This window comes from Chiloscyllium punctatum, chromosome 26 (assembly GCF_047496795.1).
Source record: "Chiloscyllium punctatum isolate Juve2018m chromosome 26, sChiPun1.3, whole genome shotgun sequence".
NCBI classification, from domain to species: Eukaryota; Metazoa; Chordata; class Chondrichthyes; order Orectolobiformes; family Hemiscylliidae; genus Chiloscyllium; species Chiloscyllium punctatum.
Genome location: NC_092764.1, coordinates 63,003,077 through 63,016,693, shown reverse-complemented (window position 1 = coordinate 63,016,693; position 13,617 = coordinate 63,003,077). Strand labels below are relative to the sequence as shown.

General features: G+C 45.6%; 1 protein-coding gene across 1 annotated transcript in view; it reads right to left on the bottom strand.

The window, feature by feature from the left end:
* The window catches only part of LOC140496214 (uncharacterized), a 104,828-nt gene extending 92,444 nt beyond the window's left edge, over positions 1-12,384 (bottom strand). Inside the window, exon 1 of the mRNA XM_072595713.1 lies at positions 12,321-12,384. Within this exon, the coding sequence (XP_072451814.1) occupies positions 12,321-12,384 (64 nt within the window). The remainder of the gene's footprint in view (positions 1-12,320) is intronic.
* Between the last annotated feature and the right edge of the window lie 1,233 nt (positions 12,385-13,617).

The following is a 13,617-nucleotide window of genomic DNA, read 5'->3' as shown; positions in this document are numbered from 1 at the left end:
GGGGCGGTGCGGACTTGTTGGGCCGAAGGGCCTGTTTCCATACTGTAAGGAATCTAATCTAAAAAAAAGATGCAGAGGATATTTACCAGGACATTACCTGGACTGGAGGGCATGACATCTGAAGAAAGGAGCTAGGGTTTTTCTTATTGGAGCTAAGAAGGATGAGAGATGACTTGATAGAGGTGTATAAGATGTTCAGAGGCATAGAAAGAGTGGATTGCCAGAGAGATTTTCCTATGGCAGAATGTCTATCATGAAGGGGCATAATTTTAAGGTAATTGGTGGAAGATTTTGGGCGGCACGGTGGCACAGTGGTTAGCACAGCTGCCTCACAGCGCCAGAGATCCGGGTTCAATTCCTGCCTCAGTCGACTGACTGTGTGGAGTTTGCACGTTCTCCCCGTGTCTGCGTGGGTTTCGTCCGGGTGCTCTGGTTTCCTCCCACAGTCGAAAGATGTGCAGGTTAGGTGAATTGGCCATGCTAAATTGCCCGTAGTGTTAGGTAAGGGGTAGATGTAGGGATAGGGGTATGGGTGGGTTGCGCTTCGGCGGATCGGTGTGGACTTGTTGGGCCGAAGGGCCTGTTTCCACACTGTAAGTAATCTAATCTAATCTAATCTAATCTAATTTAGTGAAGATATCAGATGAAGGTTCTTTACTCAGAGAGTGGGGTGGGTGTGGGGGAGTTGGTATGTGGAATGCACTGCCAGCAGTGGTAGTAGAGTCAGATACATTAGGGACATTTAAGTGAATCTTGGATAGGCACATGGAAGATCGTACAAGGAAGGGTGAATCAGTGAGTCTGATCTTAGAGGAGGATAAAAGACTGGCACAACATTGAGGGCCGAATGGCCTGTACTGTGCTGGACTATTCTATGTCTGTCAGCAGCACTTGTGTGATAACTTTATCTCTACAATTGTCTTAATTTGTTACTTTACCTTCGACGAACTCTGTTTGTATCGTGTTAATTTTCTGTCTCTCTTTTCATCAGTCAATGATGGGAAATGTACAGGAATCACATTAAGACTGGGACCAATGTTCACACTGAGATACATAATCCATCCCATTGGATCACCAGCCTCATACAGCATTGAAAATAAACTGGGGAATTTAAAAGAAGTGAAATAAAGCAAGTCCTGAGAAATGAATTACCTTTCCCAATGTGGAAGCTGAAGAAACAGAACAGAAGGCGTTGAGAGTTGATCAGTCTGTGAAAGGAGCTGGTTTTGAGAGGCATCTTCCACTGGGTTCCTCCTCTGGAAAATCAACATTGGGAATATGAGAGCACAGGGTGAGGGTCACACAAATGGTGGTTACATCCAAAACATACAAAATTACATGGAGTTAAATGATGACCTGTCATTGTACCAACGCCCAGTGACACCAATTGACAGGATGTAGCTCCCATTTGAAATCACAGTGATCGGTGAATTTTGGGGGAAATTATTGAGATTTTGTTGGAGTGAAAACCTTAGCTGGAATTGTCAGGCTGCTGGGACTCAGCTGTGAGTGACCAAGTGAAACAGGGACTGATAGAGGCTGAGGGCAGCTCATCTGTCCTTGTTAGTTCATGGTCTGAGGAGACCAGAGATCCCAGTCTTCATTCTCCTCATGTTTTTAATCATTCAGGACCATACATTATGAAAAAGAGTGAATCAAATTACACCACTACAGAATATTTAAGGCAGGAATCTGACCAGCCACAATTACTGGGCAAATGGATGAATAGCGCTGAAAATGTGTTGCTGGAAAAGCACAGCAGGAGTCTTTCCTGAAGAAGGGCTCATGCCCGAACCGTCGATTCTCCTGCTCCTTGGATGCTGCCTGACCTGCTGTGCTTTTCCAGCAACACATTTTCAGCTCTGATCTCCAGCATCTGCAGTCCTCACTCTCTCCTCCAAATAAGATGAATAATCAATTGAAAACACACATGATTATTCAGACCATAACCGATAGACCTGCTACTGGCAACGTATGGTTTATAGGTCTGGGGGAAGATTTGAAGTGGGTCAAATGATAAATTGGGGATAGGGTCAGAGGTTATTAGTTCAGATTAGGTGTTCAAGTTGGAAATCAGGGTGACTGATGTAAATTGGGTTTTGGGCTGGGGTTTGGGAGTTGGGGTTAATGCTGAGGGTTTTTAGTTAAGGAGTGGGGATGGTATATTGGTGAAAGTTTAACCCAGCAAGACCAGCTTCCTCATTGTGACACCAGTTACTGTTAATGCCACTAATGTCAATGCTGTCAACATCACAAGCATTCTGTAAAGGAATGAACAATAGATAAAAAGGTGTGTAGTGGAAGAACTGAACAGGGACAGAGCATTTAGTAAGGGGTTTCAGAATGATACTGAACAAAGCAATTTCAATGGTCTGAACAATATGAAAATAACTACTCAATACAGCACAGAATGGTCAGACATAAGAATATAACTGTTTAAAAGTTTAAAGTGAGGGTTTTATAATACACTGGTCTCATCTTTCTTGGATTTTTGAGTTCGCATCTTGTCACCAAAAACATATGCATTCATTCATTAAACAATATTCAAAAGGACTTTATTAATAATATGAAGATTGATCCCTGTTTCAAACATGGAAAGGCGAGAGAAACCCAAACTGCTCAATGGGAAATGGTCTTTCCAGGGAGATATTGTTAATGTCCCTCAGGTACGAATCTGTCAGGTTGAACACAGAATACGGCTTTAACTAAATAACTGACTGTGGATGAAAACTTCCAGTGAGGAAACTTCCATTTTAGAAAACAGGAATTACAATTTACGATAAGTCCACATTTATTCTCATTGAGACAGGCAGCATGCAAACTACACACTGTCTCCTCACTTCAATAATGTCAGTGTGCAGCCCAGCACTAAATCAGACTGCACAATCAACAGGGGGCCAGTAAAGTGTTTGGATCACCCATCGTTCAGCTAGACCTTCACGTTTAAAGGTTACTACAGGGCATCCACAAACTTTGCAACAACAAAACTCAAAGTACCTGAGTGCTGAGTGGCCATTGGATGGCTGTCTGTTTAAATGACCTTGTTGGGTGTTGGCTCATTGTCCACCAGCTCGGAGTGATTAGGAGAGGACATTGACTGGACCCATGGTCTCCACGTTGGCAGGATATGCACCAAATCAGCCAAAGAGGCTGTTTTCACATCAGAATCTGCTGTATATTTCAAGCTCACCCATAACATGTCCACACATCTGTCCAGACAGGAATCGGCTGGAGTGGAATTCTACAGCCCCTGTCTCTCCCACACCTCAATTAAAATACACATCAAATAGGCTAAGTAGGTCATGGAAATAACTTGTTGATTCAACAAAGGATAAACATCAGGAATAATCTGCATAAACAGCAAAATGAAAACAAAATCTACAGCCGCTGCAAGGCAGGAGCTAATTGTCCAATATGGAGGGTGGGCTTTACACACACATTCAATGTTAAAATTGCACTGACCACCTCACAGATGACACCAGAATTACTGACATGTTCTCCTGCCACCAATATCTTCTTGGGGATACTGGGGTTAAAGTACAGTGTGTAAAACCAGCAGCTCCATGAGCAGCACTGCATGGTCAAGAGAAAAATGGCCTGAATGATGTTTGTCTGAATTTGGGCAGTGGGTCAGATAGATCCCTCTGACAACATAGTATTCAATGGAGAGGTCAAACTGTAATGGTGAATCCATGTGAGACCTCAGCAACACGGACAATTAGACTGCATTCACTTCATGTTCACACCACAGCCTCTAGATCTGTGGAAGAAGCATCCACTGCCCTCTGCCTGAAATCACTCACATTGGGGTGTACTCAGGACCCTCATCATTGTGAGACACAAATATCAATCTAGTCAGCTGTCCACTAAACAAAACTGTGACCCTGCAATTCTAATTCCAATGATACTGCTTTCTCACTGTCTTGGAACGTTCACACAGTGACTCAGAACTTATGATGGACAGGGGATAGGAATTTCTGTTCTTCAGAAAGTCATCCTGATCTTGAACCAAGACCCAGCCTTTGTACAGACTGGATGACTGTGTGAGTGAGTCATATTGACATCCACAGAGAGTAGAAGGAGTATTACTGTGTTCATACAGTCCTCATTCCAAATCTTACACAGGGCAGTGTAGGAGCTTCTGAAAACACAGGGACGGCAGGTTCCAGAGTTACACCCAAAGTTGTGCACCAATCCCACCCTCACCAATGTGATACCTTCCTGTAGGTCCCACTAACCCTGGCAGGGTCAGTGTTGGAAGGAACCGTGAGGGACAATAACAGACCAAGAAATTCAGGAACAGTTTGTTCACTCTCCATGAAACAGTGAACAGACAGAGGGTCACAAAATACTTCACACAGAATGTTCTCCTCCTTCCATTATAAAACCTCAATTGTATCAATACATTTATGTTCCGAAATTTGCAAAAAACAGAAAAATACACAATTGCCCTGAGCATTCCTCACACAACATGTAGTGTTGGTCAGTTTCATTCAGGAAGACTCGATTAATGAAAATATACTAAAACAAGTAGGTTTACATTTCACATTCGACTTTGTCAACCTGGACTTAAATAGTAAAAATATTCCGATTAAAAGCATAAATAAAGTAATACCAGCTCCTTCCCTGTGGCCTGCGGGTCCTGGACATTGAGAAACTGACACACAATGTAGGAATTCTATATGTGCTAGAAATTTGCCTGAGCAGGTACTTTTGCATTGATAACCAGCTTTATTGATTTCCTGGAACAATCGGAGCTGAGCTCTGTGTGCACCAGTCTCATAAACTTGGAAATATATTCATAGAATCCCTTCTGTGTGGAAACAGGCCCTTCAGCCCAACAGGTCCACACTGGCCTCCAAAGAGTATCCCACTCGAATCCATTCCCCTACATTTACCCCAAACTAACACATCCCTGAAGACTATGGGGAATTTAGCATGGCCCACTCACCCAACCTGAACTCCTTTGGATTGTATGAGGAAACCCACACAGGTACAGGGAGAATGGGCAAATACCACACCGACAGGCACCTGAGGCTGGAATCAAACCTGGGTCCCTGGTGGTATGAGGGAACAGTGCTAACCACTGAGCCACCGTGCCACCCCTAACATTGAGCTGGACACAGGCCTGCAGGAAATGGTATCCATTGATGGTTCAAAAAAAAAGGGACTGTTGAGGCAAGTAAGAGGTGAATCCGAATATGTCACAGGCAGCACCATCTTCTGATGTTATCGATCACTGAGGGAACTCATGCAGTCAGTTACACTTGGGCCAAGCTTCAATGTTGGGGCAGTCTCAGAGGGGATTCCAGTCAGTGAATGTCCTGTGTGGGGGAGGAAAGCATCGGACACAGAAATAATGAGCAGTTTATCCAAATACAATGTGGATATAAATCTTCATGAAAAGGATATTTCAACAAACAGCCCTCTGATTATCTTTAATTCCCAGGGCACAAAGTGTGACTCTGACTGAGAGAGTGGTCCCCCTGAGCTACAATCAATGAGACAAGTTTTTTTCCATCTGTTTGCTCCATATTGCGTACTGTCCAAGGCAGAGATCGGATGCTTTGCTGCTGCTGACAACAGAAACAGCAACAAGAGAATGTACAACCTGGGACAGTGCATGGGCAACAGCATGGGGAGCTGGCAACACTACAACAACAACATGTATTTATATAGCACCTTTATTAATGAAACATCCCAAAGTGTATCACAGGATACTTTGAGGGAGGAGGGAAGGCAGTAATTTGGAGTGAGTGGAGAAATCGATTGTTGGGGAGAAGAGGACACAGATGAGGAAATACAGCTGTGTAAAGTCACTCCAATTCACTGAGCAGGGTCAGGGATGGACTGGAAATAATCCTGAAGGTGAGAAAGGAAGAAGCCAAGGATCGAGGGAAATATAATAATGACCAACATCCATTACTTACATTGGATGGGGTAAGATACCTGTGTCCATCCTCCACCTCCATCATAAACACAAAGTCTGACTCTTCCATCCACGAGAAGATTAAGGACTGTGAGGTGGGCATTGGAAAATGACTCAGCTGCTCCTTCCTTGACTGGGACTCAGACTCGACTGTGTCAAATTCAGCAAAGATTTGGGAGAGGATGTGAATATTTAATGAGTTCAAGGTAATGTCACCACAGGCTGAGTGGTCCATTGCAGAGAGAGAATCAACTGGTCCTGGTTTAACCTGAGGGTCACCCTGCACAGGGGAAGGGAGAGGTTGAGAAGAAGAGCCCTTTATGGGAACCTCAATTCATGCAGGAATTGAACCCACACTGTTGGCAACACCCTGCACTGGAAACCACCTCTCCAGCCCACTGAGCTCCACTGTCAAAGTTCAAGGATGTTTCTGGGAAGTTTGAAGAGCACAGGTTCAGGTTCGGTGTTCAGTGGAAAGTCTCAGATGTGTCCTTTCCCCATTTCTCTTCCCCGCTGTCCTCGGGACCAGAGAGTGATTCCCCAGTCCAGGGAATACCTGCTGGAAATCTGGCTTCCGGATAAATGTTAGATCCTTCTGGTACACTCTTATTGAATCTCAAGTCGGATAAGCCTGTCTTACTACAACAGAAACCATCTGTCACTCTATAAGGAGCTGTTTAGATGAGAAACACAGAAATATACAGCAAATTGAGCAGATGGTAGCTGTTGAAATACCACCGAGACCATGAGAAACTGTGGGAGCTGATTTATTCCCATATCCAGAGAGGAGTCTCACAGGCACAGGCTCCTGAAAGGTCCCTTTTATATTCAGAAAGTCAACAGCTTGAGAACCACAACAAGTATCTCAGCAGCTCGAGTTCCTTTTGCTGAGCAAGGGATTCTGCAAGGACTAAGATTTGACAATGCACCCAATTCAAATCCAGACGGTCAGTCTCGGAGAATGAATCACTGACACTGGGGACAATTAGTGTCTTACAATGGGCTGTGTGTAATAGCAGACCATGTGATAACAAGACCTAGTGTGTGGGGGTTGGTTTGGGGTTGGGTTTCCTAAGCTGACCATTATCTACTCCTTTGTCTGTTTGACTGTCCATCTCTCACTTTGGGCTCTATCTCCACCTGTCGCTTACCCCTCAACCCCTCCCCAAACCCACCTTCTGTATAAAAGCCAACTTTCTCCCAGCTACCATCAGTTCTGAGAAACGGTCACTGAACCCAAAATGTCAATTCTGATTTCTCTCCAAAGATGCTCCCAGACCTGTTGACGTTTTCTAGCAATTTCTGTTTTTGTTTCTGGTTTACAGCATCAGGATTTCTTTTGGTTTTCTTATTGGATCATAATTTCATTTGTTTTAACATAGTTTAGAAAAGGACATTGATGATATTAGGTAGGAACTTTCAAAAGTTGATTGGGTGAGGCAATTCACAGGGTTGAGATGGGGAGGTGATGGTTAGAGATGGGGAGGCCTTCGAAAATGAGATAATGGATGTTCAGAGACAGTATGTTCCTGTTAGTGCAAAGTGCAAGTCTGGTGGGTACAGCAATACGGGATGGATATAAAAATTGAGGCTAGATAAGAGTGGTGCTGGAAAAGCACAGCAGGTCAGGCGGCATCCGAGGAGCAGGAAAATCAACGTTTCGGGCAAAAGCCCTTCATCAGGAATAGAAGCAGGGTGCCTGCAGAGTGGAGAGATAAATGAGAGGGGGATGGGGCTGGGGAGAAAGTAGCATAAAGTACAATAGGTGTATGGGGGTGGGGATGGAAGTGATAGGTCAGGGAGGAGGGTGGGGGAAGGTAGCAAAGTGTACAATGGGTGAATGGGGGTGGGGATGAAGGTGATATGTCAGAGAGGAGGGTGGTGTGGATCGGTGGGAAGGAAGATTGGCAGGTAGGACAAGTCATGAGGGCGGTACTAAGCTGGAAAGTTGGAGCTGGGGTGAGGTGGGGGAAGGGGAAATGAGGAAACTGGTGAAATCCACATTGATGCCCTGGGGTTGAAGTGTTCCAAGATGGAAGATGAGGCATTCTTCTTCCAGGCGTCAGATGGTGAGGGAGTGGCGGTGGAGGATGCCCAGGACCTCCATGTCCTCGGCAGAGCGGGAAGGGGAGTTGAAATGTTGGGCCACAGTGCGGTGTGGTTGATTGGTGTGGATGTCCCAGAGATGTTCCCTAAAGCGCTCTGCTAGGAGGTGTCCAGTCTCCCCAATGTAGATCAGACAGCATCGGGAGCAACAAATGCAATAACTGATTTTGGTGGATACGCAGGTAAAACTTTGATGGATGTGGAAGGCTCCTTTGGGGCCTTGGATGGAGGTGAGGGAGGAGGTGTGGGCGCAGGTTTTGCAATTCCTACAGTGGCAGGGGAAGGTGCCAGGACGGGAGGTTGGGTTGTTGGGGGGCGTAGACCTGACCAGGTATTCACGGAGGGAACGGTCTTTGTGGAAGGTGGACAGGGGTGGAGAGGGAAATATATCCCTGGTGCTGGGGTCCGTTTGGAGATGGTGGAAATGTCGGCGGATGATGTGGTTGATGCGAAGGTTGGTAGGGTGGAAGGTGAGCACCAGGGGTGTTCTGTCCTTGTTACGGTTGGAGGGGTGAGGTTTGAGGGCAGAGGTGTGGGATGTGAATGAGAAGCTTTGGAGGGCATCTTCAACCACGTGGGAAGGGAAATTGTGGTCTCTAAAGAAGGAGGCCATCTGGAACACACTTCAGTTTGCTTTCCTAATATCCTTTTTGATTTCTCTTTTCACTCTCCTACCCCTCTTAATTTTCTACAGGGTGAGTTCTCAGCATCAGACAGAATTATTTACTTCAGTCAGACACTGGTTAGATGTGATGTGACACACCTTTGGGGCAGGTGGGACTTGTACCCAGATCATTCTGGCCCTGAGGAAGGGGCACTGCTGCTCTCCCACAACACCCCTCGGTATTGGATAGAAACTTTCCTTTCTGCCTTATGTTATCCCCATAAGCTCCTTGATATCTTGGGGAGAGTGGGTCTTGAGATTTGGTCATTGCCCCCTTTTTTCTTTGTGGGAACATATTTACTCTAAAACCCTCGAATCTCCCACTTGAATATCTTGCAGCACACTGACACTGATTTACCTTCAAGAACCTGTTTCCACCACACTTTCGCAAAGTCATTGCACAGCTGACCTTCCATCTCCAATTGCGAATTCTTCTAACTCCTGTTCTATCGCTGTCCTTTTCAGTGATTATGTAGTTACTACTCACTGGTGACCCTGCATCACTGCTATTGGCACTTCATTCCCCTGCACATGCTCAGTTCCTCCTTTTCTCTCATTGCAGGACAAATTGGCCAATAACCTGATTGAAAGGCCCAAGGTGGAGAGGAGTGAACAAAGAACAAAGAACGAAGAAAGTTTACAGCCCAGGAACAGGCCCTTCAGCCCCCCAAGCCTGAACCGATCCAAATCTACTGTCTAAACCTGTCGCCCAATTCCTAAGCGTCTGTATCCCTCTGCTCCCCACCTCCTCATGCATCTGTCCAGACGCATCTTCAATGAATCTCCCGTGCCTGCCTCTACCACCCCTGCTGGCAATGCATTCCAGGCACCCACCACCCTCTGCGTAAAGTACTTGCCGCGTGTAACCCCCTTTAACTTTTCACCTCTCACCTTGAAAGCGTGACTTCTCGTTATTGGATCCTTCACCCTGGGAAAACGCTTATCGCTATCCACCCTGTCGATACCCTTCATTATTTTGAAAACCTCAATCAGGTTCCCCCTCAATCTCCTTTTTTCTAATGAAAACAAACCGAACCTACTCAACCTCTCTTCATAGCGAGCACCTTCCATACCAGGCAACATCCTCGTAAACCTTCTCTGAACCCTCTCCAAAGCTTCCACATCCTTTTGGTAATGTGGCGAACAGAACTGTACACTGTATTCGAAATGCAGCTGAACCAATGTCTTGTACAATTTTAACATGAATTGCCAGCTCTTATACTCAATACCCCGCCCAATGAAGGCAAGCACAACATATGCCTTCTTGACCACTCTATCCACCTGTGCAGCTACCCCCCTTCAGGGTACAATGGACCTGCACTCCCAGATCTCTCTGCTCATCAACTTTTCCCAAGACTCTTCCGTTCACTGTATAATTCACTCTAGAATTAGACTTGCTGAAGTGCATCACCTCACAGTTGTCTGGATTGAACTCCATCTGCCACTTCTCCACCCAACTCTCCAGTCTATCTATAACCTCCTGTATTCTCTGACAGTCCCTTATGCTTTCTGCTACTCCACCAATCTTTGCGTCATCTGTAAACTTGCTGATCATACCAACAGTGCCCTCTTCCAGATCATTTATGTATACCACAAACAACAGTGGCCCCAGCACTGACCCCTGTGTGACACCACTGGTCACCTTTTCTCCATTTTGAGAAACTCCCTTCAACTACTACTCTCTGTGTCCTGTTGCTCAACCAGTTCCTTATCCACCAAGCTAGAACACCCTGCACACCACGTGACTTCACTTTCTCCATTAGTTTACCATGGGGAACCTTATCAAAAGCCTTACTAAAGTCCATCTGTACGACATCAAAAGCCCTTCCTTCATCAATCAATTTGGTCACCTCCTCAAAGAACTCTATTAAGTTGGGAAGGCATGATTTCCCCCGCACAAAACCATCACTGATGAGCCCATTCCTTTCTAAATATAAGTAGATCCTATCCCTCAGTGCCCTCTCCAGCAACTTTCCCACCACTGACATCAGGCTCACTGGTCTATAGTTACCTGGAATATCCCTACTAACCTTCTTGTACAGGGGTACAACATGAACAACCTTCCAGTCCTCTGGCACCTCACCTGTGTTTAAGGATGCCACAAAGATATCTGTCAGGGCCACACCTATTTCCTCTCTCATCTTCCTCACCAACCTGGGATAGATCCCATCCTGTCCTGGGGATTTGTCCACCTTAATAATCTCTAGCATACTTAACAGATCTTCCCTACTTATGTTCACATGATCCAGACTAATCTCTAATCTCAACGTTCATCATGTTCCTCTCCTCCGTGGACACTGATGCAAAGTAATCATTCACAATCTCACCCATTTTCTCAGGTTCGACACACAGCCTTCCTTCATTATCCTTTAGTGGACCAATCCTTTCTCTAGTTACCTGCTTGCTTCTTATATAAGAATAAAATGCTTTGGGATTCTCCTTAATTCTGCTCACTCAAGCTATTTCATGACCCCTTTTAGCCCACTTGATTTCTCGTTTAAGACTGGTCCTACTCTTCCGATATTCCTCCAGGGCCCACTCTGTTCTTAGCTGCCTGGACCTTATAAATGCTTCCCTTTTCCTCTTGGCTAATCGTACGATTTCTCCTGTCATCCACGATTCCCGAATCTTGCCTTCCCTATCCTTTACCTTCAATGGGACAGGCCTATCCTGCACTATCTTTAACCTATCTTTTAAAGCCTCCCACATCTCAAATGTGGACATCCCTTCAAAAAATTGTGTCCAATCCACATTTCCCAACTCCTGCCTAATTTTGATATAATTGGCCTTGGCCCAGTTTAATACTCTTCCCTTAGGACCACTCTCATCCTTGTCTCCGAGTATTCTAAAACTTGGAGAATTACAGTCACTGTTCCCAAAGAAATCCCCCACCGCAACTTCTACCACCTGGCCTGGCTCATTCCCCAATATCAGGTACAATATGACCCCTTCCCTCGTCGGACTATTGATATTTTGCTCTAGAAAACTCTCCTGGACACTTCTTACAAATTCTATCCCATCCAGGCCTCTGACACTAAGTGTATCCCAGTCAATGTTGGGAAAATTAAAATCTCCCATCGCCACTACCTTATTGCCTCGACATCTTTCCATAATCTGGTGGATTTCAGCTCCTCACTCCCTGCAGGGAAAACATTCTGGAATTAGCTGGAGAAGAACCTGGTGGCTCATGTGGGAAGAGGGAAGCCTGTATGTCACACACACTGACCCAGCTTCATTGGGCTGTGCTTCCCTCACATTAACACCAGGGCTAATTGATTCTTAACCACTCCACCCACCCCAGAAGAGGAATATCTGCTCCACCCACTTTTCATCTGGTCTCAGCCAGTTTTGCTGCTGTTGTGTAATTGATATTTGAGCTTTTGTGATAAAGTTCCAATTTCATGTTCTTGTGAGAGACTTGCAGGCTATTTCTGTGTGAGAATATTTTCCCTCCATCCTTCATGTTCCCTTTTATGTTGCTGACCCTGTGTTCCCTATGACCTTACAGTGTCCCCCTGATTCTTAGAGCACCTTCATGTTACAATTAATGTGCTCACTTTAGTCCGATGGGCAATGAATTTATAAATTCCAATGTCCTTGATGGCTTTGCATGATCGTTACCTGGGAGAGCCAGTCCCCCTCTGATTTCATCTTTCTTCTCTAGAACGTCCCCCTGTCGATTCATATCCCCCTAGTGACTCGATGCAATGAAATCTACCCCTAGGCATGAGTAGCTCACTTTCCCCAGGTTACCTTGATCCTTCACCCATATGCCCCTGAATGATACTGAGCAAAATACAGAAACACAGAAGATAGGAGCAGGAGGAGGCCATTCGGCCCTTCAAGCCTGCTTGACCATTCATCATGATCATGGCTGACCATCCAACTCAATAGCCTAATCCTGCTTTCGCCCCATAACCTTTGATCCCATTCGCCCCAAGTGCTATCTCGAGCTGCTTCCTGAATACATTCAATGGTTTGTCACCAGCTCCTTCCTGTGGTAATGAGTTCCAAGGCTCACCCCTCTTTGGGTGATGAAATGGCTCCTCATCTCCGTCCTCAATGGCCTACCCTGAATCCTCAGACTGTGACCCCTGGTTCTGGACACACCCACCATTGGGTACATTCTCCCTGCATCTACCCTGTCCAGTCCTGTGGAAGTCTCTAAGTCTCTATGAGATCCTCCCTCATTTGTCTGAACTCCAACAAGGACTGAGCTGAGGACTGACAGTGGGCCACACCTTAGGTCTGACTTGGAGGGACAGCCGTGACTGAACCTAGCGCAGCCCCGACTGATGTCTCCACTACACCCTGACTGGTCTCCCTGTAACCTGGGGACTGGCTGCCCTAGGCCTTTGGGATTGATCGTGATCCAGTCCATGGACTGTAAGGTAATGGATCTCCGGACTGACCATGTTCCACATCCTGGATTGGAATCAGACCGGTCCCTTGACTGCTTATGGATGAAGGGTCAAGGAGGGTGATGGCCATGGAGTATGCAGGGATACTATGCTGAAGGCAGAGATGGCTGATGGCTGGGACAAGTAATCAGTGAGGTGCAGTCTTCAGGGTTACACAGTGGAAATTTGTGCTGTCTCGTTTCTCAGAGAACGGGAGGAGAATTGTCAGCGTCATATAAATGAGGTGAATTGGACTATTAATAAGATGCAAATGCATCAAAATGAGATAGTTACCTCTCAATAGCGAGATGCTGAAGGATTTAAGGTTGAAGTGAAAAATTACAATCAGTGTTGAGATTCTGATGCCTCTCCACTTTGTCCCGGCGTTTTTGCCATTGCTGAGGTCACACCAAGATGAAGTGAATACTGTCGTATGTTTAATTTGAAAAGCAAAGCAGATTGGAGATCAGGAAAGGATGATGAAACATTTTGAGGAAGAAATTGGGGCATTGCAGGGG